We start from the raw sequence: 25,467 nt of genomic DNA, 5'->3' as shown, positions 1-25,467 counted from the left end.
GGATATCTCGACAATGACAAGTAAGAAGTGGGCTTATTTCAGCAGACAAAAGTAAAGTGGTGGCTAAAAGAGATTTTTACGAAGTGCTATTTCTCCTTCGAGCTGCTCATCGTGGTTGAGAAATTACTTGTAAACAGACATGACAACTATTCCGAAGTCAACGTGAAAGTGACAGCCATGTTTGTCCATCTGTTCGTACAGTTTTTCATGCGGAGCAGCAGTGGAGCACAAGTTGTGTTAAGATTGTTGATAAACCTATTCAATGTCCGAAACTTTTATCTCTCCTGAAGATTGATTTAATGGATTCTCGTAACTGTTCATGCGATTGCAGCAAGGAACATAAGTGGGCCATGAACATAACAGCTCATTAGCTTTTAAAATCATGGTGTAGCCTAAGGCGCTAAAACTTCCGGAGAGACACAAAGAGTATTCAAACGCTACTTCTTCAGTTGGAGACTTAATCTCTATTAAAGTTGATCGTGTCGACAAGACATTGTTCCTTCATTCAAATCTCCTTCTGGGAAAAATTGAAGAAATTGTAATTACTTTTTTCACCCACCAGTTCATATCCTTGAACAGCTAGCACTCAGAACATTAAACTTGAATATACTACTGTGTTGTCATTTTCTGCAGCATGTAGAAAGGGTATTTAAATGCATTTTTCTTAGAATAAAGTTAAACTCAAATATCAAATTCTAAATACCTGTTGTTTTTAATTAGTGACTGGGTGAAAAAGCATAGGTGACTTTGTTGTGCAATGCCCTAACCTCAAATAAAAGCTAACCGTCCAAACTGAATGCTTAACCCTAATCACTTATTAACTGAGTGCTTAACCCTAATCACTAAACTGAGTGCTTAATCCTTCTCACTTAAACAAGTGCCTAACCCTGATAAGCATGTACAAATACCCCTAAGCTCAAACAGAAGCTAACCGCAAGCAAACTGGGATGAAGCTAACCCGCAAGCAAACTGGGATGAAGCTAACCGCAAGCAAACTGGGGTGAAGCTAACCGCAAGCAAAATGGGGTGAAGCTAACCGCAAGCAAACTGGGGTGAAGCTAACCGCAAGCAAACTGGGGTGAAGCTAACCGCAAGCAAAGCGATTCTACAGTCTGTAATATTTCCGCCTTTGGAATTCGGCATTCTAAATTCTGCAAATGTCAGACACTGCTTGTACAGCACTGGTGAAAATTAAATAATGACAACGATAAAAAAAAGACTCAATTCAAATTAAGTCTTGCAGCTTGTTTATTATGAAAACATCATGGCAATAACTTAACTACTTTTAGATTAATGTGCAGTGACTTTCTGTTTTGTTACTCAAGAGTAAATCATGAAGTTAAAAATAAAATAAAATGTAAAACAATAATAATTACCCGTAAAAACCTAATAGTACTTGTTAGAGCCTCTGTCTTGGAACAGAAGCATCACCACAAATATTAGCCATAATAACAAAGTGGATACCTAATGGAAATTTACTGAAATCCTGTCAACAAGTGCTAAGACCTGAAAAAATTGAACTGGTTTAAAAAAATTGAACTGGTTTGAAAAAAATAAACTGGTTTGAAAAAAATGAACCAAGATGAAAATTAAACCACAACATATACATGACAGGGGGGGGGGGGGGGTCCGACGGAGCTTCATATTGCAAACCCCCAAAAATACACAAGCCTGAAATTTTAGACCCAAAAAAATACCTGGCATCAAAATTTCTAACCCAAAAAATACAAGACTTAAATATCTCTGGAACACACGTCACTGAAAAAAAGTTCAAATGAATATTTTCTGATCCACTGATCGCAACGAAAACCCGAAATGAAAAGTTCACTAGGAGATAAGACTAAAAAAAATATGCATATTTTTTTTATTAAAGACCAAAAAAAGACGTGACAGATCCTTGACCCAAAAAAATAACAAGTTTCATAGCTAACAAGACAGTACAAATTACTGATATTTGCTGAATTTTGCTCATCACAGGTTCGTCAAAACCCAAAGGAGGGGAATTTCTTTGTTCAAAACTTAAAGAGAGTGGCAGTGGTCAGTTATGCAGACATCGAAAGTCGAATTGAAGAAGGTACATGACTGTCATGAAGAGTGTAACGTTAACATTGTCAGATAGATAGAAGTTATTTCCACTGATTCCTTCAGTGAGACAGTGCCTTGCTGTTGCTGCTGCCAGGGTTACTAAGACTACCTGGTCACCCTGCTTGAAGCACGTGTGGCTCTACCTTTCCAGAAGGGCCTTATATACCGTATTTTCTCGGTTATAAGGCGCACGGTTTTTTCAAGAAAAATCTGTTTTTTCTAAGGAATTTTTTACCAAAATTGGGGTGCGTCTTATAGCCGAGTATTTTCGCCCAACAAAATCAAGTATGGCCGCCATTTTACCGAAACTTGCAGTTAAAATAAGAAAAAAGAAAACTCTTGGTGTTGGTCATTCACTTTTATAATATTTCACACTTCTAGAACAAGAAACAGCAAGTTTTAACGTGAAGTTTATTATCGCGGCATTGATGAGTTGACAAGTTTTGGTAACAACTGCTTTTGTCAGCATTATGTTGAAACAGACAAAGAAAATCAAGCATACTTATATTAAACAAACCTTTCTCATCGTGGAAAGTTGATAAATGACTTTAGAAGACAAGGAAAACACCAAAAAAGGCCTGAGAATCTTTGAAAAACACTCGATAAACAAAGTGCGAAGCGAGACGAAGCATGCTTTGGGTACTTGGTAACCAAGCTACAAACTCAGTGGTCACTGGTAACTACACATCTGCCAGGTTACTAAGCAGCCAAATTCGAAGCATGAACGATGAAAAGATGTTTACCTCGAGCAAATTTACGTCTTATATCAGCAAGAAATCTCACCTCTTTACTCGAAAATTGTGCCAAGGAGTACGAACAACATTCAAACATTCAAATTCTGTATGGAGAACTGTCCTTAAATCGATGACTGCATCTTTTTAACTCCCAAACTCATGGTGCGTCTTATAACCGAGTGTTTTCGCAAAATTTTTAGTTTGGAAACTTGACATGACAAAGTTGCCAAGTTTAGGGTGCGTCTTATAACCGAGTGCGCCTTATAACCGAGAAAATACGGTAAGCTCATCTTTTGGTGACAAGTTAGCCTTTATGTCACAATGACATACATGACATTAAGGAAATAATCTAAGGTTAAAGTCAGGATCTTGAGTCAGGATTTTGAGTCAGGATTCCACTTTTCAATGATGAGAAGGTATCAAGGCATAAAACTGCAAACTTACCTCTCCTGACCTGTAGATGGTGGTTGGTCATAATGTGTCAAAGTGTTAAAAGCCCCTACAGAATTGCATTGATTTGGTAGCAAAAATTCCCGCAGCTTGCCCAGCGTGATAACTGGAATGGAGATATGCTGACTCAAAATCCTGTTTCGAAGGATAGGGGAAGAAGTAAATGCACCAATTACTGACAAACTCATTTTATTTCAAATTTTAGGCACAGCCAATCGAACAGTGGCTGCGACGCAGATGAATGCGACAAGCTCTAGGGCTCACACAGTGGTGACAATTGTGTTTGACCAGATCAGCAAGAATGCTACAGGACAGGAAACAAAGAAGAGTAGTAACATCAACTTGGTGGATTTGGCAGGTTTGTGTACAAGCTGTTCATATCTTATAAAGTGGGCAGGGAGGGCAAGGTAAGTAATATTTCAAAAACGAATGCGAGTGTTTCATCGGGGTTTCCAAACACGAGAAAACTGATGAAAGCACGAGGCCGCAGGCCGAGTGCTTTTATTGTTTTCGAGTGTTTGGAAACCCCGATGAAACACGAAGCATGAGTTTTTGAAATGGCTTCTCAATCGGCACCTAATTGCAAACAAAATATATTATTCACGAAAACTTAATTTTTTATTTCTTTTGTTTAACTAGCGTACAGTTTTCAATCGGGGCCTTATTGCCTACAAAGGATACTATTCACGAAAACATTGAACTGTTGCTATCTTTTGTTTAATTAGCGCATAGTTTGAGATGATTATGTAAGATCCGTGTTTTTCACAACTAAGCTTGTTTACTTCAAGCCGCCACAATTTGCATGCAGTGGCGTCCTGCTAGTTTTGAAACCTGGACAGGTTTGCTGAGGATGAATATCGCCGGTTTCGGCCGCCCAAAAATGTGCAAGAAAATTTCTTGTTTGCACAGTCAAAGCATAGTGGACAAGTGAGCCGTTGAGGTTTTGAGAATCAAACTTGCCAGACAGTGCGCAAGCAAAAATCCCTTTAAGCTTCTTTACTTGACCCGGGAAGTGTGTTTAAGGATTATGATGTTCACCGCGTGCAAAGTCTTGAAGAGAAGTTGGAGGACCTGGATGGTCTATTTTTAAAATATTGGCTCACAAAATTCGTTCACCAAAAACTTGGTTGGGAATAAGAACGGTGGTCGATCCCTACGAGATGTTCAGGAATGTTTCTGACTTACACTAGCACTATAAACGTAAATTTTAGAGTGATTCTACTTAACCCGAGAAACAGAAGCTTGTCTATTCAGTCGGTGTTTGTGTCATTAATATTTAAATTAGGATAACCTTGCATCACAAGGGTTTGACGTTTTATCAAACTCTAGAGTTTGATATTTCATCAAACTATCGTGGAAAAGCCTCTGTCCAGTGCTTCATCGGGTTTTCAAACCACACGTACCTGACCAAATTGGCGTATCCTGATTGGCTTGTCAAATCATGAATTATTAATGTGTTTGAGAAGGTAAGGTAAAGTCTGCATACAAGCCTAGTGGCCCATCATGCTGGAGCTTATCCTGGTATCCGTATTATGAAGCCATTGGGAGTACATTTCTACACCTCCCTGGATGAGATGCTAGTCCATCGCAGGGTTAGGTACCCCCAGTATTTAATTCGCCAGTACCCATTTATACACCTGGGTGGAGAGAGGCACTACGAGTGCATAGTGTCTTGTCTAAGAACACAACACAGTGCCCCGGCTACGGCTTGAACCCAGAATGCTAGATCCAGAGTCCGACGCACTAACCATTAGGTCACCGCACCTCCCAGGGACAGGGAGGGTACAGTTTGGTCTCCACTGGGCAGCTTTTTGACCTATGGTTTTGTGCACTAGACTCCAAGATTAAGTGGTCTTGGTTCAAGCCTCACAATTCTACAACAACAATTCTTTACATTTTGTACAAAAACAATATTAGTAAGACTACTTGCCCTCGTTTTCTATGAGCCATAGTCAACTTGGCTGCCCCTTGTTGACTATTCACTCATTATAAACTTGGGCTCGTAGTCTAATTGTTAATTAGAAAACTGCAGCACGATAAATCATTTTTATTTATTTGTCACAAATTTACCAGGAAGTGAAAGAGCAGACAGCACTGGTGCCACAGGAGACAGACTCAAGGAAGGCGCCAACATCAACAAATCCCTGTCCGCACTGGGTAACGTGATCTCCGCCTTGGCTGACCTGTCTATGGGTAAAAAAAAGGTTATGGTACCATACCGTGACTCTGTGCTCACCAAACTGCTTCAGAATGCTTTGGGCGGCAACAGCAAGACCATCATGATAGCTGCATTGTCTCCAGCTGATATCAATTATGATGAAACTCTGGGAACGTTGAGGTGCCGTAAGCATGACATTTATGTGATACATCAAACACAAGAGGCTGTGTTTCATTGCATTTCCAAACACTAAGCAGAGAAAGAGGGTTGAACATTGTCATACAATACGCAGTGCAGTCTTTTTGACGAAACTCGAGGTGTTTGGAAGTATGATGAAACACTGTCTCTCGTGTTAAATACCTTCTTAATTGCAACTGAAAATAAGGACAAAATGGTTAAATTAAATCCTGAAAAATTGTGCTAATTAAGATCAGATTTAATACCACTGTCACGGTTATGATTTCCTTTGATTTAACTTGATGAATCGTTAAATGTTAGAAAATTTTTTTAGAAACTTACAGGCATTGGTAGTGGTCCTAATTCAGTCAATCCAAAATGTAGATTTTGTAATCAATTTGATTTTCTGTTCCATTTTACAGATAAGGCAATGTTAGATTTTAGTCCAAACAATGAACACTACATACAGTAGACAAAGCAAATTGCTTGTGTTTATTGCTCTCCTGACCAAAGAGTTCTCTTTTATGTACTAGTACCAGTTGTTCAGACTGCATTTTGTTTCAACAGATATGCCGATCGTGCAAAGAAGATCAAAAACAAGGCAGTGGTTAATGAAAATCCAATGGACAAACTGATTCGTGAGTTACGAGAAGAAAATGAAAAGCTAAAGAAAATGTTTGAAGGTGGAGGACTCACCCTGGACACTGGTGGCAGAGAAATGAGTATGTTCTATACATTGTTCTTGTATGGGAATACTAATATAGCCTTTTCTTTTTTGACAAAATGGTCAATAAGTATCATTTTCTAATTTGCAATATTTTTCCTCTTCTGTAAATTTGCATTATTAATTTACAGAAGTTGTTATTGTTAAACCTATTGTGCAGTTCTAGTAAATATCCATACCCACCCCATGGAAGGTCATTGGAAATTCCAAGAGGGGGTGGGGATCTCAAAAGCCCAAACTTTTAAGGAAAGTATGGAACTTACCTGGAATTTATGGAGCGGCAGGGGGATTCAAACAAAAAAGCCTTCCGTGGGAGGGGTATGGATATTTTCTGGAACAACACATTGTACAATACACTGTTTGCTAAAATTTTATTATGACAAAAGAAAAAAAACCAACAATGAAAACCTGCACAAACACAGCTTAGCTGCAGTAAAAAAAAACATTCAAAACAAAGCTTCTGTCCTGTTGCTTTTTTCAGTTTGTCTATTCACATTATTCACTTGCTTACATTCACTAACTTACTTACCTTAGTACAGCTGCAGTTAAATACATCATACATGTAGGAGGAAATAATGAATCCAGGAATTCTTGTACTCCATGTTTTGCTATGCCCCTGTATGTCGCCTGGCTGACCGTTGATTCACATTAGCTCAAGTATCCATCCTAGCCCTGCCCTTACTTCATTCTGGCTCATTCCAGCTAATGCTTTATTTTCTACCACATACACATTGTTTTCTAAAAAACTGACTTATTAAGAAATAAAGGCAAGGTTGCATTAAAAAGAGATCACATTAAATCTCATTAAAATGAAGTAACCCTATACTTCAGAACCATGTGGGAAGATCCCAAAACTAAAACAAATTAGACACTATGGATGTCGCGGAATCTTTGTAAATCCCGCAGTCGCTGGTTAACAATCAAGAGGACTGTATTTCTTCGTTACAGATTTATTCTCAAGTACAATCCAACAATCTAGCGATTCAACAATCTAACATTCCAGTAGTTCTTTACGTTAACAATTCTAACACGATCTGACCTTACAATATACGTTACTACAATTTTCATAGCATATCTTGCGAAACTAGTAATTTCCCCACGATCACGAGTACTGTAAAATCCCAAGCCTAAGTATTGTAATATTACTAAATTTAATTCCTATTTCACAATAGCACGTTCTCTTCCCTAATTTAGCTAGCTATACGCGTGCAATTACATCAGTTCTTTTACAGTAATAAAACTACGGACTTTGTTTACATTGTTGCGAAATTATGTCACGAAATCTACGAGTTACAACCTTTTTGTTTAATAATAATCAGTATAATAGTTAATATTTCGTGGCATTGCGTTACGGTCTAAATTAATAATCAATTATACGTGGAATATTTTCCGACACTCTCCCCCCTTGACTCGCCTACGAGTCAAGCATTTGTTTTGTTTTCCATCTAGAATCTAAAGCAGCCGATCTTGTCGGGTTTCGCCTAGCGTGTTCCCTTACCGGCCTAATCCTAACTTGATTCCTCCCTTCAAAGGTACTTTGGACTTCTATGGGGTACAGCTTTTGAACAGGTCTGGAAATGCGCACAGGTTTTCCCTTGGCAATGACTCTTACGTTTGCGCCTCTGACAACACTATCTCTACCTGTGATAAGACTTTCTACCACTGCCAATTTCCACTTTCCTCTCTTTTTGTTCTCTTCAAAAACTGTAACTACGTCCCCAACTTTAACTTGCCTAACTGCACGACCTGATTTTGCGCGGTGAAATTCTCTAAGGTTTACTAGATACTCGTTCCTCCACCTCTTCCAGAAATGTGTTAGCCTTTCTGTCAAATACCTGAACCTTTCATAGCAACTACTCTCATTCTCTTCTGGTTCCTCAGCTATCTCATCTGGCATAGACTGGATTCTCCTACCATAAATTAAGTGCGAGGGTGTTAAAACTTCATGCTCAACCTCATCGTACTCGTACGTTAGTGGTCGTGAATTTAACGTCCCCTCCACTTCTACTAGTACTGTTGACAACTCGGCGAAACTTAATCTCGCATTACCCAACACCTTTCTAAGACACGCTTTCACACTTCCAACCATTCTCTCAAAAAACCCTCCCCACCAGGGTGCCCTTTCTAAATTGTATCGCCACTCTATTCTCTTCCTGTCTAATTCGCTGGCTACCTCTGGATGTTTAAAAAGATTGTTAAGTGCTTTTTCAGTTGCTTGAAAAGTTTTGGCGTTGTCTGAAACAATAAGCGTTGGCGTGCCTTTCCGCGATGTAAATCGCCTTAGCGCTAGCCTGAAGGCTTCAGCAGACAAATCTTCAACCAATTCTAAATGAATCGCTCTCGTTACACAGCATGAAAACAATGCAATGTAAGCCTTATTCATACCTCCTGTAGCCGCTTTAACATAAAACGGTCCAGCAAAATCCACGCCTACTTTCGAAAACGCTGGTGCCTGCCTAACGCGAAAATCTGGCAAAGCTGCTGTCTGCGGCGCGCCGTAAGCTTGACCTTCGAAGCGTTTACATGTTACGCATGTACTCAAAACTTTCTTTACGCATTGCCTACCCTTAGGAATCCAATACTTCGACCTCACTTCGGCGAGCGTCGCTCTCACGCCACCATGCATCACCTTCTCGTGACAATCTCTTATCACCATAGTTGTGTACGCGTGATCTCTCGGGAGGACAATTGGTCTGCGCGCATCAAATTCCAGGTCTGAATTAACCAGTCTTCCAACACATCTTAGAATGCCTTCACTCTCTACTACGCCTAGCTCGGTTTTTAGCTGCTGGAAATTCTTCTGACTTCGCAAATCAGCTTGCGTTGCCTTCAACCATTCACGTTCGGCCTCGGTCAGTTCTTCCTTTGTCAATCTTCCACTTCTTTTGGCCTTCCCGTCTTGGTTTTTGCGTACATTTCTTATGAAGCGGAACACAAACGCGGTCACTCTGAGCAGTTTCTCTAGATTTCCATGCCTGTTGATGTCCACAACATTCGCAACACTCGGCAAGCACTCTACTTCCACCACCATCGCATTGGCTGTCTTTTTAAGTTCTTCTTGACTTTCGGGTGTGTCCATGACTTCTATCGTTGATGGCCATTCGTTTTCTGTCTGGGTTAACCATTTCGGCCCGCACCACCAAAGTTTCTCGTTCTTAAGTCTCGATCCTAGCGCTCCCCGTGAGCCAATGTCTGCTGGATTTTCTTCACCAGGACAGTGCCCCCAATCTTTCTTGTGTGACAATTTCAAAATCTCATTCACCCGGTGGCGTACGAATTGCTTCCACTCCCCCCGGTTTTGTATCCAACAGAGCGCTGTTTTGCTATCTAACCAGTACTTGGTACCACTTATTTCCAGCTGGGATTCTAATGCATTCTTTACGGTCCGCATGAGTTGGGCCAAAATTCTTGCGGACATGAGCTCTAATCGCGGAATAGTTAACGTCTTAACGGGTGCTACCCGGGATTTCGAGGCTAGCAGTTTTGCAAAAATCCCCTCATTTGTAGCATAAACTAGGTACACTACAGCGCAATAAGCTTTTGTGCTCGCGTCCCCAAATCCGTGCAACTGACATTCGAGAACCCTTTGTTTTGGATTTTCATAGACACATCGGTTGATTGAAATCCCTTCAATTTTGGAAAGATCCGCCACCCATTCACTGAATTTCTTTTTTGATTCCCCTTCAAGCTCGTCGTCCCAATCCCGTTTTTCGCAACAAAGTGTTTGAAAAAGCATCTTCATAGGAACAATCAGGGGGCTAATAAGTCCCAAGGGGTCAAATAACCCTGCCAGCAAACTTAACAAATTGCGCTTTGTTGCCTGCATTTTTTGCGCCCGCTCTATAAGCTTCTCAAAACTAAACGGAATACTATCCCTTTCCAAGTCCCATGGGAGACCTAAGACCTTTTTGCAACCCTTCTTAATTTCCGATCCCGATCCCAGCGCGATTTTTGCGAAGGTTTCCTCTCCATCACTGGCGTCCGATGTGCTGCTCTCTGACCTCTCTTTCTCTTCGTTCTGCTCAATGCGATCTCTCAACGCCTTGTCATTTGTCAACCATTTTCGCAGCCTGAAACCTCCCGCTGCCATACGCTGTTTTGACGTCTCGTACAAATGAAACGCATCGGTTGAATTCTTCTCGCCTGTCACCAGGTCGTCGACATAAAAACTCTCAAGCATCTTTCTCACGAATTCGGGATCTTCGTCTTTGTACTTCGAGATATGATATCTCAGCGTGGCGTTCAACAAAAATGGCGAGTCATTTAATCCGAAAACTACGCGGCAAAAGCGATACACTATAATTTTGCTATCGGGCTTGTGTACATCTTCGCACCACAGAAATCTGAGACTATCTCTATCTCCCTCATCTACCTCGATGTTGAGAAATGCTTTCTCAATATCTCCTATCAGTGCCACCCTTTTCTCTCTAAACCTAAGCAAAATATCGAACAACAAGGGGTTAAGCGATGGTCCCACATGTAAACAGTCGTTTAGGGAAGTCCCCTCCTTTCCTATCTTCGCGGAAGCGTCGTACACAACACGAACTTTGGTTGTGCTCGCTTCTCGGCGCACGACCGCCAGGTGCGGTATATAGTGGACCTGTTCTGCCTTTTCTAATTGCGTGACTGTCTCAATAATTCCTGAATCTAACTGTTCCTTCATAACTGCGCTATACTCCTCAAGTATTTCTGGCTCCTTTCTAAGCTTTCTTATCTGACTCTTCATACGTGACAAGCTTAACTCGTAATGACTAGGTAAACTATCGTGTCCTTCCTTCCAGGGTAGTTTTACTGAATACCTAGCGCCGTTAAAGGAAATGTTATCCATAAACTCTTCGTACACTCCGTCACACTCCTTCACTCCCAGGGTTTCTAAGTCCCACAACCTTTGGATATTTCTGTCTAAACTGTTGTCTGGGGAAACACTGTCACATCCTATGAAGTTTACCTGAACCACCCGCTCTCTATCTGCTGGCTGATTGTAAGTTAATGGACCCGAAATAACCCAACCTAATTCTGTTTCTACCGCAACTGGCTCATGAACCTCCCCCCGTACCACGTTGCCTGTCTGAAAACTCCACAAATAGTCTGCCCCTATCAACAAGTCTATTTCTAACTGCTCACTACTCTTGCAAACGTCCGATAGCCATATTTGCGCCAAGTGCGGGTAATTTTTGCGCGCAATCTCCAGATGTTCATTGTGCACGTGAGAAATTTCGGGAACAACATACGCTTCTATTCTCATGACCTTCCCTCCCCCTACCGGGGTCAAATCTATCCCGACAACATCCCTCAAGTTGGATCCCGTAGCCCTTTGCCCGAAAGTGTTTACAGTCAACCATTCCCGCCTAAGAGTTCCTAATTCAAACGATTTCACAACTCGTGATGTAACAAACGATTTATGACTCGCGGTGTCAAAGAGTACCCTGACCCTTGAGGAACCCTTACCCGCTATTTGGGCCTGAGCGGTTTGTAAAGCGACGCATTTTCCCGTCCCAACGTGCATACTATTTCCAATTCCCACTGGCTCTACAGTTCCCGGGACCCGCTGGGTTTCTGACGTTTTTACGTTCCCTTGGGAGGCGATACAAAGTGCTGAATGATGCCTTCCATTACAGTATTTACAAACTACTTCTTTACGATAACTACAGTCTTTCGATAAATGTCCCCTTCTTAAACATTTAAAACATCGACCAAACTTAAATAATATTTTCTTACGTTCCTCGACGTCCTGAATCTTGCGACATTCTTCGTGTTGGTGCCGTCCTAAGCAGAAAGCACAGTTCATTTCCTTTTCAGAATCCACGTGCATGGTTGTGGAAGGTAAATCGCCCCTTTTCCGGAAGTCTCTTGCGTGACTGTGACGTGTGCTGTCATTGTATTCTTCTCTGAGTTCAACTTCGTCTCCCAGGGCATTCAGCAAGTCCGTCAAGTTCCATTCCTGATGCTCCTTTCCTCTCGTTATCGTAAGCCGTAATGAATGTGGCAGCTTTTCCAAGATCGACGGAACCACGATTGCTGAATACGTACTCTCGTCCACACCAAGGGCTTGTAAGGCTCTGTATTTCGTCTCCAGAAAGTCGTACAGGCCGCGAAGTCGTGGGGCGTCCCTTTCATTAAACACTGGTTGAGCGTTTAACAGTTCGTTTACGTGAGCTCGCTGGATTGCCGTCTTTTTTTCGTAGCGTTTCTTAAGCAATTCCACTGCAGATTCATAATTGGCGGATGTCAACGCGAATCCCGCGATGGCCGTTCTTGCAGGACCAACAAGAAGTCCTCTGAGATATGAGAACTTGTCGACGTCTTCCAGTGATTCATTTTTGTGGATGGCGCTCTCAAACGAATCCCAAAACTCTTGCCACTCGAGCAGCTTTCCGTCAAACTTTCGTACTTCCAGTTTAGGCAACCTCACTTTTGTTTTCGAGGCGCTACTCTGCACTGGTTGGAGCTGTTGCAGTGGCGGTGGGGGCAACGATGGCGGCAACGATGGCGGCAACGATGGCAGCGGTTCATCGGCTAGTTTCTCTGCTATCGCCGCCAATCTGAACGTCAAGTCTGCCTTGAGCCGTCCGCTATGCTCGACCTCGTCAGCCACGTCTTTCTCACTTGCTTTCTCGTCTTCCACGATTTGATCTAGTATTGTTGCGTCCAGTGGAAGGATCTTGTCCAGTTGCTCCTTCAAGGTGGCTTTCCATTTGACAAGTTCGGCTTTCGATGTTCCACTGTCGCTCTCCAGACACTCGTCCACTTCAGGAAGAATACTCTTCAGATAGGTTCTATGGCCAGCTCGCCTCCTTCGTTCGCTTGACATTTCGAAGTCTCTCCGGCTCGTGGGACCAGATGTCGCGGAATCTTTGTAAATCCCGCAGTCGCTGGTTAACAATCAAGAGGACTGTATTTCTTCGTTACAGATTTATTCTCAAGTACAATCCAACAATCTAGCGATTCAACAATCTAACATTCCAGTAGTTCTTTACGTTAACAATTCTAACACGATCTGACCTTACAATATACGTTACTACAATTTTCATAGCATATCTTGCGAAACTAGTAATTTCCCCACGATCACGAGTACTGTAAAATCCCAAGCCTAAGTATTGTAATATTACTAAATTTAATTCCTATTTCACAATAGCACGTTCTCTTCCCTAATTTAGCTAGCTATACGCGTGCAATTACATCAGTTCTTTTACAGTAATAAAACTACGGACTTTGTTTACATTGTTGCGAAATTATGTCACGAAATCTACGAGTTACAACCTTTTTGTTTAATAATAATCAGTATAATAGTTAATATTTCGTGGCATTGCGTTACGGTCTAAATTAATAATCAATTATACGTGGAATATTTTCCGACAATATTCATGGTTAGAAGTACTACCGGGTAAATTAATATGGATTGATGTTCCTCAGGTGAGGCAGAGAAGGAGGAAATGCGAAAGCAAATGAGAGACGAGCTTCTTGCACAGATGGAGTTTAATGCCCAGAGCATGATGAGTTGGGATGAAAAGGTAGATATAAGTACAGTGGAACCCCGCTTTACGGACACCCGCTTAATACGGACAGTTACAAACAGTTACGGTCAGAGTTTCAGTTACAAAGAAAACTTTATAGAAAACGTTCTGTTGCTGTTGAAATGCGTTTCTTGTATATAGTAAAGTTGCAACATTTTTAAATAATTCTACTGTTGAGTTTATTAAAGTTTAGTTCGATTGTAAGGTTTTCATAAAAACTATTACACGTAATTGTAGCCAGAGAGTTCACAGTTGGTATTTGGTACAGTTACAGTACAATTCAACAACGTTTTGTTGCCGTAAAAACGTTTGCCTTCATCTTTGTGTCGATAAAACATGTATCCTTGACAACCAATTTTGTAGAATTTGTGATTCACTGAGCTTGTCACAAAACTCTTCCTCTTTGTTCTTAACAGGTCCAGATGTCTCAAAGTGATACTTCAGTTGGACAGCAGAGCGAAAAACAGAAAAAGGTTCACAATGTACCCCATTTGATCAACTTGAATGAGGATCCCATGCTGTCTAGAGTGATTTTTCATTTCTTGGAACAAGGTAGGCGTATATTGTAACCCTTGTACAAACAAAGACCAGACTGAGGCTTATCGTTTCCCTTTGATGTCTCACCCTGATTAAGAGTGAGGCCTTGCAAGGGGGGTCTCCAAGTCGCTTGTCTGAATTTCAAAATGCTTGGTGTCGCTCTTTTACCGGCCATTCTAGGCCTTTTTTGTCACTTGTCGGAGTTTGGCGAGAAAGGTTATTGTTTGTCGCAATTTCATTTTATGTGCTGTCGCTACTTTTTGGGCCGTGTCGCTTGTCGGAATTTACCCTGGCAGGGCCTCAAGAGTGCTTACCTTCCAATGTGCATGCTAATAATTTCTTTTATTTCTAGCTGAGACAAAGATAGGAAGAAAAGATGCTGATCCTGCACCTAATATCCCCCTCACTGGTCTGAGGTAAGTAATGAAGACCGACTGTAGTCATAGCCTCCAAACTGGGCTCAAAAGGGTTTTCAGCTGCATGTGCACGTGAGCTGCAGTCGTTATCCATGGGTTCTATCGACACATAGTGTTTGCAGCTTACTGGAAATGAGTATACTTAAACTATGTAAAATTGGGGGGAAAGGAAATAATTAAAACATGCAAAAAACTGTCCCTCTTTTATCAAAAGTTTGCTCAGTGACCTATCTTGTTTTTTTGCATACAAGCATGACTACTGCTCTGGTTGTCAAAATGTCAGTCACCAACAACATATCTTTTTAGAACTACTCTAACCTGGACAATCACACTTTACGAACTACTGATACTTCTGGGTTCAAACCATTTACTACATGCATGTATGAAGCCTAATTTCCTTTGTTTTGTTTTGTTTTTTATTTTACAGCATTCTTAAGCAACATGCATTGATAAAATCAGCTAATGGTGAAATAACCATTGAGCCTGCCTCAATGGGTGCCAAGACAAAAGTGAATGGAATGCCGCTTACTGGGGAGCGTGTTCTTAAAAACTTTGACAGAATCCTGTTTGGTAAGCTGTAAACTGTAACAAAACTATGAAAATTCCATAGAGATTAAAAGAAAGGCATGAGAAAAAAAAAGATATTGCCAAAATGTTTAAATGGTTGCTTCTACACGTGTGAAAATGCAAGCTCGTCTATCCAAATGCATTAAACCTGCAGTTTGGTATAAATGTTGCAACATAGCATTTAATAGCAAAAAAAACACCTTTTATAATCTGTTTTATAATTTGAGGTTAGTGGTTTCTCTAAATGTTGAAAATATTTTCCTCTTTACAGGTTCTAATCACATGTACATTCTGGTAAACCCAGCCAATGCTGAGAAGAGTGAAGGAACCCCTGATAATGTGGACTGGGAGTTTGCACAGAAGGAGATCGCCCAGGCTAAGGGTTTTGCCACAGGCTTTGGATCTGGACTTTCCAAAGGTAATCTTGTCTTGGCAATATTTTAATACCTTTCCAGAATTTTCCACCTTGCAAGAGGGTACACCTTGCGAAACCCCTTTTGTGGCATTACTAGACAAGCTTTCACCTGGAATTCCCAAATTATGGTGACATAAGAGAGTCTGTCCTATAGACGTTCTCTTGACTCAGAGATCAAGTCTCTTGGCAAGAGTTTGCACCATTTAGATAAGGGATGCACAGAACAGGAGGCCTGTGCTCCTGAGAAGGAGTGAAGGGTGAGCACCACTTGGCTGGCAAGAGCGGTACATGAATCCATGTCAACTTTATGGTAGGATGGGCTCTGAAAATAACCTCTGATTTTCTTTTTGTCTTAAAATGGTAGTGGGTTGGTATTGTCAGTAGGAAATTTGTGATTTTTGAAATGGTTAGGCTTTCATTTGAAATGAGATTTTGCATCCAGAATTTGTATGTTTTGTTGTGACAGTGACACTAAATCAGATGGTGGCTATTACAAACTGTTGCAATAGCTGCCATTTGGTGCAAAAATATGCAGTGACAATGTTCATCTGTGGGCATTATCTGTTCTGAGGAGCAAACAGTTCGCTCACGAAAAACTTTTCCAGGAACATTTATGTCCAAGGACAAATATCAGTGCATATTTGCCAGTTTTGACTACATCACATGACATGTTTAGACCAATCACTCGTGCAGAAAATTTCTAAGATTGTTTTAATTTGTTGTTATTATCAACAGATCAACAGAGAGCTCAAGAGCAAGTGTTAGAACTGCTTCCCATGGTCAGTGAAGCAAATGCCATCAGTGAAGAACTCAACAAACACAAGTATGTCAATTAAATCAGTTTTAGCTTTTGTTTAGCTCTATGTTTTGCCATTCATGCGCAAGACCTAAATGGGAGCCTGCCCACAGGCTTAATTAGCATTTGCCATTGCTTTTTTGTCTTCATTGACAGTCAGAGTTGAAACACCCCTTTTTTCCTGTTTCTAGGACCTTTGAAGTGATTCTTATATCAGGAGCAGCTCAGGGAGGTGATTCAGAAACAAAGTAAGTTCCAGCAAAAGCTGTTGTCTGTGTTGTCACACAATTCACTGTCACACTATACTCTATTTGTCGCACTGTGTAACATTGTGCAGTGATCTAAAACATAGCCTCCCAGGCAGTCATCCCTAGGCTCAATTTCCGCCGCCTTTTCGAGTCCGGTCTTTGTTCCTCCCCGAAAAACTAAGTCCTCCCCAGAGGAGGAGTGAAACAGGATCGCCCCTAAAAAGGACTTTATGGGAGGCTATGCTGATTATTAGCCTGGACACTTTGTCCTGATGAACCACCAAATTCTTGAACAAGACTTTAAAGAAAGGAATGGTAACATGTAGGGAGAAATAGCATCTTGAATTTGAGACTGAAAGGGGGTTGTGTCAAAGGGCACAAATTATGTGAACATGTCATTCCTTTTCGAGTGAATGTTCCCCTGACCATGGTAACTTGAACTTGATCTATTTTAGTGCAATAATTGATATGTTTCCATTTGACGAGGTCAAAGGTTGACTAGTGGATGAGTCTGTAATCTTAAAGCACATTTACAGGACCGAGAAAAAAATTGGTCCGGACCTGACCACTTTTGTAGAGAAACAGTCATCTTGACGTGGGGCCATAGGCACCTATGGCCCCACAACAACTTGACTGTTTCTCTACAAAAGTGGTCAGGTCCGGACCAATATTGTTTCATGTAAACGGCCTTTTAGTGTACTTTCCTTGAGAGATAATTTAGTTTTGCTAGAATTGTTAGAAGTAGTTAGGTAACAAGGAAGATAGAGATGATGTTTACTAATATGTCTGATTTGTTTTCGCCACAGTAGAAGTGAGATCAGGGAGTCAGATTACTTAAGTCATGTTGAGTAGGTCATGTAATCTCGCACTGCTTAATTATTATCATCCTTTCTCCTTGTCACACAATCTTCTTGCCCTAAGGATAGGTTACATAATAAAGCAAAGTTGAATCAGAGACTACATGGGCCACAAATCAAGAGAATATTATATTAAAACGTTGTTTTCATCATTAGCCTTTCTTACATCATTTCACCCAATCTGATAAATGGCTAATACTCCAAAGAAGCTCTTATTTTGAACATTTAAGGGACAATGTGAACAAAAAATCGTCTAAGTTTTTGTGCTAGAATTATAAGGTGCACTTACTATTTAACAGAATAGTCTTTGAACAACAAAAGAAAGGTATAAACTTTATTTTCCAAGATGTGAATGAACCGCAATCAATGATTCAGGGTTCGTATGGGTCTTGAAAACCCTTGAATTTCAGGAGTTCTTTTTCAAGGCCTTGAAAGTATTTGAAACTGGCTTTCGGTCCTTGAAAGTCCTTGATTTTTTGATTGAACATCAAAAGGCTTCAAGGCAATGAGAAGACCGCCAAAAAGACGATTTTTTTTAGTTCTTCAGCAAGCACGTCAACGACACAACAGACTGGAAATCGTTGGTTTGAGGTAAATTTCATAAAAAAAGTCCTTGAAACTTCCAAGAAGGGTCCTGGAAAGTCCTTGAATTTTTGGCCTTACAACGTGTACGACCCCTGATGATTTTTATGTGATTTTGTTCAATTAACACTTTCAAACTTGAAAACGTCATCCCAACGTTTTCAAGTTTTAGGCCACTGCACATTCCTATCAGTCCGTGACCACACCACTGTGTACCGATTTTCATGACTAATACAGTACATTTTAGCAATGCCAGGCCACTTTCGGCACTCTAAGTGGATCCTCGATTAATTCCAACACCTTTATACTCACGCAGGTCAATAAGTTCGACCAAAAGATCACCTTTGGTGGTTCATTAAGTTAAAGCAATTCTTGTAACTAATACTGTAAGAAATGTATGGAAAGCAGTAAAGAGAATTTCTATGTTGATCTAAGACACTTAATTTTTTCCCACTTGCCCACGAATGCAACACAAAAGCTCATTAAAACACAATTCCCCGATCCATCTTTTCTTTCTCAACCTGCTTTACTGTACATGTTGTTCTTTAGTCAGGTGCTGTTGATATTAAGAAGTGTTAGTTCAGACAAAAAGGTATTTTTAACAACCTGTTTATAGCAACTGGAAATCAGAAAAGTTAATTTTTAAATTTTGAAACTTGAAAGTAAGCAATGAACATTAGTCACAGAAAGGAAATTGGTGACCACGCGTGGCAAACAAACAATATTTTTAACTCTTTAAGGGACTGGTCATTATTTAGAGGGTGGGGAGGGCTGGTTCAAATAGGGGGAGGGTCAATGATTTTTATGCAGGGGAAAAGGGGGCTTCATATTTAATGCACACATAGTTGGGTGGTTTAAGGGAGTGAGTGGGTAAGAGGGGGGCGGGGGTAAGCAAAAAATGTGCGTCATAAAAGGGGAGGGTCAGGAGAATTTGAACATAGCCCCCCCCCTCCATTACACCAGTCCTCCCCCTCTAAGTAATGACTGGACCCTTAAATCGTTGCAGTTACTGAAATGCAAAGATGCTCGGACTTATTTGACATTTTCAACGCAATACTGTGTAAAAGAATTTTTCTTCTTTTTTATCACCACGTTATGGGGAAACAGCTCTAAGTCTTTGTTATACTTTGTTTTTGTTAGAGTGATGGTTAGAATGAAGAGCTTACTGAACGGTAACGTTTGGCTGTGGGACCGTGGCAAGTTCATGAACAGAAGGTTTCTAATGCAGGTGAGCTGATATTATCTTAAAAAGCCTGCTGTCGAGCCAAGTGGCCTATCAGGCCAGAGCTTATCCCAGTTGCCGTAAAATGAAGCGACTGACGAAACTTGTTGCTCTGGAAGCAACAGCAAGCGTATTGAAGATAAAAGATCTTTCTAGATGCGGTGCAGCTTTAATAGCGATAATTTGATTAGACAGCAAAAAGTCGTTGAAAAAAGCGCTTATCAAAGGCGCGAATCTCACTCACAGTTTTGACATTGGCTCCACACCTCTCGCTCTCGTTCGAAGACTGAGCGCGTTCGCAAAAGATGCGACTGTTTTGCAGTCTATAATTTGATTGGTTCCTGATGGTAGCCCAAATCTGATTTGTGTGACACAATCCGATATTAAGCCTTTTAGTCAACATTCTAGATTTTTGCAATCGAAAGAGCTAAAAAAGCACTTCAAAGCACCGTAGGGTACCCAAAAAAATACCTTAAGGCAGTTTTCCCTACTCTTTTGTATACTATAAGTTGTAACTCCCTACCTCCCCCCCCCCCCCCCCCCCCAACTTGGGGGCTTCATAGTATCCACACATATTATTGTGCTAACAAAGATTATGTTTGGTTTGTTAGGAACATTACCAATCGTCCCTTGATGGAGAAGATATGAGTAAAATCGCTAAGGAGCAAGACCCATTCTGGGAGCCGCCTGAAGATGTGCTTATAGGAACAGCCAGTGTGTTTCTGCAGAGTCTGAGCTATGCTCTGGATTTTGATGACAAGCTTTCTATTACAGATTACAAGGTACAAAGGAGTGCTATTAGCCGTCAATTACTAGACGTCGTTCTAACTGGTAATTCCAAAGAAACGACCCTCGTTTCTTTCGGATGTGAGCCGATCCATCGTAAAAATGTTTTGCGTAAAACTTCGAGGAAGGAATCAGTTTTTTATTTTGATTTGATTACGATGATGCGACAGAAAAAGTGAAAAGCACCTTACGATCCACAATAGTTTTGCAGTGTTACGCACAGACGTGCAAAAAACTGACTGAAATCCGGTGGAAAAGGCCCATTTTACAATAAAACTACCGGCCCGGCCGGCCAGTTCTGACAAATGGAAAGCGCCCTAAGCTTTGCTGAACACTGATTGGTTCATAAAACTCGTGCAACATACTGTAACCAATCGCATTTAACATGCTGTTTGTTCAACCAATCAGAAGCAAAATCAGAATCAATTTAGCGTTAGCCGACGCACGTTTTCCCGCGCTTTGCGCTGGTTGGATGTCTTCCTTGGAATTCGTATTCAGTAATTAACCAAAAAAGACCACATAGCAACCGTCGTTAGAAAAACACGTTTACTTGAAACTGAGTTTTACGTTACTAGGTATAACTCCTGATATTTTCTTTGCTGTTTTTAGGGTGAAGAAGTTGCGACTACTGTCATCAATGTGTCTCCTTGCTATGCCAATGGAAAAGCACTGAATGAAGAATTTTTCGTGGAGGATCCGTCCGAGCTCCTCGGCAAAGATTACCACTTCAAGGTACTCTTTATGTACAAATAGTGACCTGGCTGTAAAGGGGACCTTGTCACAGATTTTAGATTTTTGAACAGCCAAAATTATTATTTGTGTCGTAAAAAATATAAAAATAATGGTCCACTTTTATTAACTGTTTACTGGAGCTGTTAACAAGCGTCTTAAGCTGCTAATGGCTCGAATGAAAATGGATTGCAACTTTAAATAACTAAAAGTGGCTATAAGCCACTAAACTCGGAAAAGTTATTATGAAACAAGAATCGAAAACAGCAAACTGACAAATAAAGGTTTGCTAATACAAATAATAATAATAATATCATTGGCTATAAGTCGAGCGATTTTTTTTCACCAAATCGTACTGAAATAAATTCATCTTTAGCTGAGTGTTTTGGGTTAGTTTTTTCCAACTGGTTTTAAAAAACCAAAGGTTTACGGTCTCAGCTTATAGCTGAATAAATATCATAATGTTATTTCAAGAAAACTGACATGAATACAATATTTCGGTTGGTGACTAGGCATGTTAATTTTATCAGAGAAAAGGTCTAATTCTCTAGAGGCCTTAAAACACTTGCACGCATTGCGTGCATATGTATAACAGGAAACGAGTGAAGGAGTGATGGAGTGAATTCACTTCGCCCACTACAACTCTTTTCCGAGTTAAAAATGAAGGCTTATTTTTTCGAACTGTTTCCGCGCGTATTTAAAAAAATCGATATTAATAGACGTAGCTTGATTTCTATCCGCAAATTAAGGTTGTATATTTCTTTAGATGTTCAAAGATATTGTTTTCATGGGTAAAGTTACCTACCACTAATTTCAGAACAGTTTAGACCAAAAATCTGCGAAATCCCGGTGACATAGCTCCTTTAACAGCAATGTCAATATACTGTTGGTACAGGAAAATTTGTGCAAAGTCTCCCTTTCCGCACAAGACGGGGAAACCTACGGAGGGGAGTTCTACCATCCGTAATTTTCTTTGACTTCACATTTCGTTCGTGTTTGGCTGCAGTTTTAAACCACTTTTTAACAGGTCTAAATGCTTTCAAGACCAGTTTTTCATCACCCAAAATGATGTAGCTGTCACGCTAAAATCCATGAGTATTGCGCGACAAAGCTATTGCGTGATTATTCTTAGTAGTTCGCTTGCCTCTTTTCTTGTAATGCAGGTCACCATTCGCAATGCAAACGTCTACGACAGCAGGTTTAACAAGGGGCTGTACATCAAGTACAAGCCGTTCAAGGAAACAGAATACACCACAACTAAAACCGTGAAAGACACGCTATCGCCTGAGTTTGATGAAAAGGACTCAAAAGTCTTCCACTTTGATGTTGTAAAACAAGACCTCTTGGAATGGTTCGACTCGGGCTGCATCACGTTCCAACTAATGGGACGTCAAGAGGACAGCGATCCGGATGCTACTCGTACAAGAATGACCACAAAGGTACATAGACGTTTTTTTCTGGGGTATCACGTACTCATGGAGTGCGTGACGAGAGGTCGCATTACGTACATCCTGGATTGCGTGACTTGCTACTAGAATCAGTCAGTCAGTCAGTCAGTCAGTCAGTCAGTCAGTCAGTCAGTCAGTCAGTCAGTCAGTCAATCAGTCAGTCAGTCAGTCAATCAGTCAGTCAATCAGTCAGTCAGTCAGTCAGTCAGTCAGTCAGTCAGTCAGTCAATCAAACTTTATTTAATGAGAGTGGCACATAATAGTTATAACAGTAATAAACCCTTTGGAGTGAAAGGCAAAAAGAAACTAACTATCAATTATCCCCAGTCATAACCATTCTTGTTCCTTAATTGTCTTGTTATCACTTCTCTGGTGTTTTCCTGTGGCGGTTAACTAATATTTTGAGGTTTTCTTTGATTTGAAAGTAAAGTTTGACTAACAATTCAAACGGGTTTTCACAACAACAGCTTATAACTAGACCAAGTCGCTTTATAAGAGAGTGGTCACAGATAGAGTTTCGACTGTAACTTTATTATGCATCGACAAAAGTAACGTTTTATATCGTGTCGGTTCCATTAAGTAATTCCTGGTTAAGGGGTAACTACTTTGATAGAAGATTTTAAATTTTATCTTAAAACCGAACGCCGTTTGTTTTGGGAGGAGGGGTACGGCACGCATTGTGGTTGGATTTGGATTTAAAGGAACATTGTAAGAATTTTTAATAACGAATTTTTAAGCAGGATGGCCCTTCAGTACATGAGTACTGTTATCAAAGGGGTCCTGTAAAAAGAAAAATATGTTTCTGAGTACTTTCAAATTGAAGGAAACCTCAAAAGAATAGCTGTCTAACATAGAAAAACAATAAAGGAGTAACATAAACGCAAAAATAAACAAGGATGGTTTCGGCTGACGAAGATTAAAACGGATTACGAACGACAAACTTGAAAAAACTTGTCAATTTTTTCAAGATGTGTTGTCCGTGACGTAGCTCCTTTAAGAGCCAGCAGAAAGGCTTAAAATGACGAAATATGCGAATAATAAAATTAAGCATTTTCAAGATCAGGCGTGAGCTAGAGTTGTAATTTTCTTAACTCTTCACACACTGCTTTTTGTTCCACAGGAGCTGCGACAAATGGAGATGCAGATGACCAGACCGGGCATGGGGCCTCGGTCTACCACCATGATTGGCAATGACATCGCTCCAGCGCAACTCAAGGCCGAGCATATTTTGCTGAAGAGGAAAAACCAACTTCTGCTCAAGAAAGAAAAACGAATCCAGGTCAGCTTTTCTTCACTTCTTTCATTTTTTAATGATCCATATGGGTTTTAAGCTCGATCTTTAGGAGTGATGGGGAAAATGAGCCCTATGCCTCACAAACTGTAGTCAGGTTCACGGAACGGTTATTTGTCCAACACGTGCACACGCGTGTTTCCACGCGACGCTCCGTAATTCTATCTTGATAAGCATCGAGAAACTGCAGAACTGCATAGCCCTCTATTTTTTGTATTTTTAATTGATCGTTGAACGCGAGGAAAGAACAGGGATTGAACTGGACACCAGCGCAAAACGGGAGGCGCGAGGGGGTAGGGGGCGGTAGCGAAAAGCTCGTTTCGCTCGCTCCCCACCTTCAGCCCTCGTGCTGCGCACTCGCGCGCGTTCTTTTGCCGACGGTTGAAAAATAGAGAGGCTGTGAACAGTCTATTTTTTCTCATGTAGAAATGTATTTTTTGTATTTTCGACAGGATCTCGTTAACGAATGGGACAAAAAGCCGAAAGAAAAGCAGACATATGAAGATTTTCACCGAGCTATAAAGGCGGCAGCCTTTCACCAATATGGACGAACAAAATTCAAAGTCAACACGTATATTGCGGTGAGTGAATCAACTGGCTTTGATATTTCCGCCTTGATTATTACCAAAATCCAATAATTGAAATAAGTCGACGTTTCGGCATTATCTTGATGCCATTATCAAGACTGAGATAAAAATAAATATGCAATGTCAATTAAAGAGCTAAAGAGTTTCTTAATTTGCATAAAGCAAAAAATTCTTTGATGAAAACTTTATCACGCACAGAGTCCTTTTGCACGTTTAGTATTGGTTTAAGTTTGCGAATAAAAAGCATCTCTTTGATTAGGCAATCCATTTTGTTGTAGAATAATTGTAGAACTAAATATTTACTTCATTGGGGGGGGGGGGGGGACAGGGGGGTATGAACCTCCCGCCTCCCGTACCTTTTACTCCCGCTTCCCGTACCTTTTACTCCCACCTCCCGCCCCTTTCCGTAGCTGTTATCTCCCGTTTGTTCCATGTTTATTGCGAAATATAATGAAATGTTACGAAATTTCACTCGTTTTTTCCCAGTTCCCGCCCTCTCTCCTCCCGCTTCCCGCCCCTTTTCTCCCGGGCTCCCGCCCCCCTGTCCCCCTCCACTTCATTATACATTGATACAATGTCGATTCTTTGTTGTCTTCACTTGTTAAATGAACAGATCTTGTTGGAAACGAAACCATTTTTATCTCTCCCTAAAAAGCCCCTTTAGGGAAGTGTCATGAAGTATTATGTAACAGCAACAAAGTTTGTAAACCCATGAAGCCGTGCTAGCCTTTCTCTAGAAATAAAGCACCAAGAAAAACCCATTCCGGCAGAAGTGTTGCAGCTCTCGTAAGATTCTAATTCTACTGTTCCTCTAGTGTAGCAGTTTCTATTGTTTTGGGGAGCTAGGGACATTGTTCCTTTTGTTTGTTCTGTTGGTCTCTCAAAGAGCAGTGAGCCATTTAAAGATGAATTACAGTCCGTACTGCGCAATCTCGGCTGCAATGTTTATGTGAGCCTCACAAACAAAGCAAAACTAAAATTTACGTGACAAACTTACCTGTTTCTTCATTATTAACGCCAGATATCCTTGCAGAACAAAAAATAACAAGTAGAAGAACCTTGACGCTATTTCAAAACCAACGTTTCAGCTCATCGGAAATTCTTGAACGAAGCGAACTGTAATGGCGGACTAAAAAACTTCATG

General features: G+C 40.7%; 3 protein-coding genes across 4 annotated transcripts in view; 1 reads left to right on the top strand and 2 right to left on the bottom strand.

Annotated features, from left to right (window-relative positions):
• LOC144651429 (kinesin-like protein KIF28) overlaps positions 1-25,467 on the top strand; it is a 31,926-nt gene that overhangs the window by 5,060 nt on the left and 1,399 nt on the right. Inside the window, exons 10-27 of one of the 2 annotated variants that reach the window (XM_078511362.1) lie at positions 1,978-2,074; positions 3,475-3,627; positions 5,343-5,607; positions 6,172-6,326; positions 13,742-13,839; positions 14,259-14,394; positions 14,732-14,795; positions 15,223-15,365; positions 15,634-15,780; positions 16,513-16,600; positions 16,765-16,821; positions 17,628-17,669; positions 19,401-19,488; positions 20,094-20,264; positions 20,878-21,000; positions 22,161-22,436; positions 23,566-23,724; positions 24,189-24,317. In XM_078511362.1, the coding sequence (XP_078367488.1) occupies positions 1,978-2,074; positions 3,475-3,627; positions 5,343-5,607; positions 6,172-6,326; positions 13,742-13,839; positions 14,259-14,394; positions 14,732-14,795; positions 15,223-15,365; positions 15,634-15,780; positions 16,513-16,600; positions 16,765-16,821; positions 17,628-17,669; positions 19,401-19,488; positions 20,094-20,264; positions 20,878-21,000; positions 22,161-22,436; positions 23,566-23,724; positions 24,189-24,317 (2,391 nt within the window). The remainder of the gene's footprint in view (positions 1-1,977; positions 2,075-3,474; positions 3,628-5,342; positions 5,608-6,171; positions 6,327-13,741; positions 13,840-14,258; positions 14,395-14,731; positions 14,796-15,222; positions 15,366-15,633; positions 15,781-16,512; positions 16,601-16,764; positions 16,822-17,627; positions 17,670-19,400; positions 19,489-20,093; positions 20,265-20,877; positions 21,001-22,160; positions 22,437-23,565; positions 23,725-24,188; positions 24,318-25,467) is intronic. The other variant, XM_078511363.1, reaches the window with a different exon arrangement.
• On the bottom strand, positions 7,282-12,230 carry LOC144651592 (uncharacterized). The gene has a single exon (XM_078511538.1). The coding sequence runs from the start codon at positions 12,138-12,140 to the stop codon at positions 7,743-7,745; it is 4,398 nt and encodes a 1,465-aa protein (XP_078367664.1). The 5' UTR covers positions 12,141-12,230; the 3' UTR covers positions 7,282-7,742.
• LOC144651591 (uncharacterized) lies at positions 12,243-13,139 on the bottom strand (the record flags this gene model as incomplete). The annotated part of the gene is made up of 1 exon (XM_078511536.1): positions 12,243-13,139. A coding segment is annotated over exon 1 (897 nt), but the record flags the coding sequence as incomplete, so codon positions are not given.

This window comes from Oculina patagonica, chromosome 4 (genome assembly GCF_052425735.1).
Source record: "Oculina patagonica isolate OP01 chromosome 4, crgOcupat, whole genome shotgun sequence".
NCBI lineage: Eukaryota > Metazoa > Cnidaria > Anthozoa > Scleractinia > Oculinidae > Oculina > Oculina patagonica.
The sequence above is the reverse complement of the archived record's forward strand: the minus strand, read 5'-3'. Positions and strand labels throughout refer to the sequence as shown.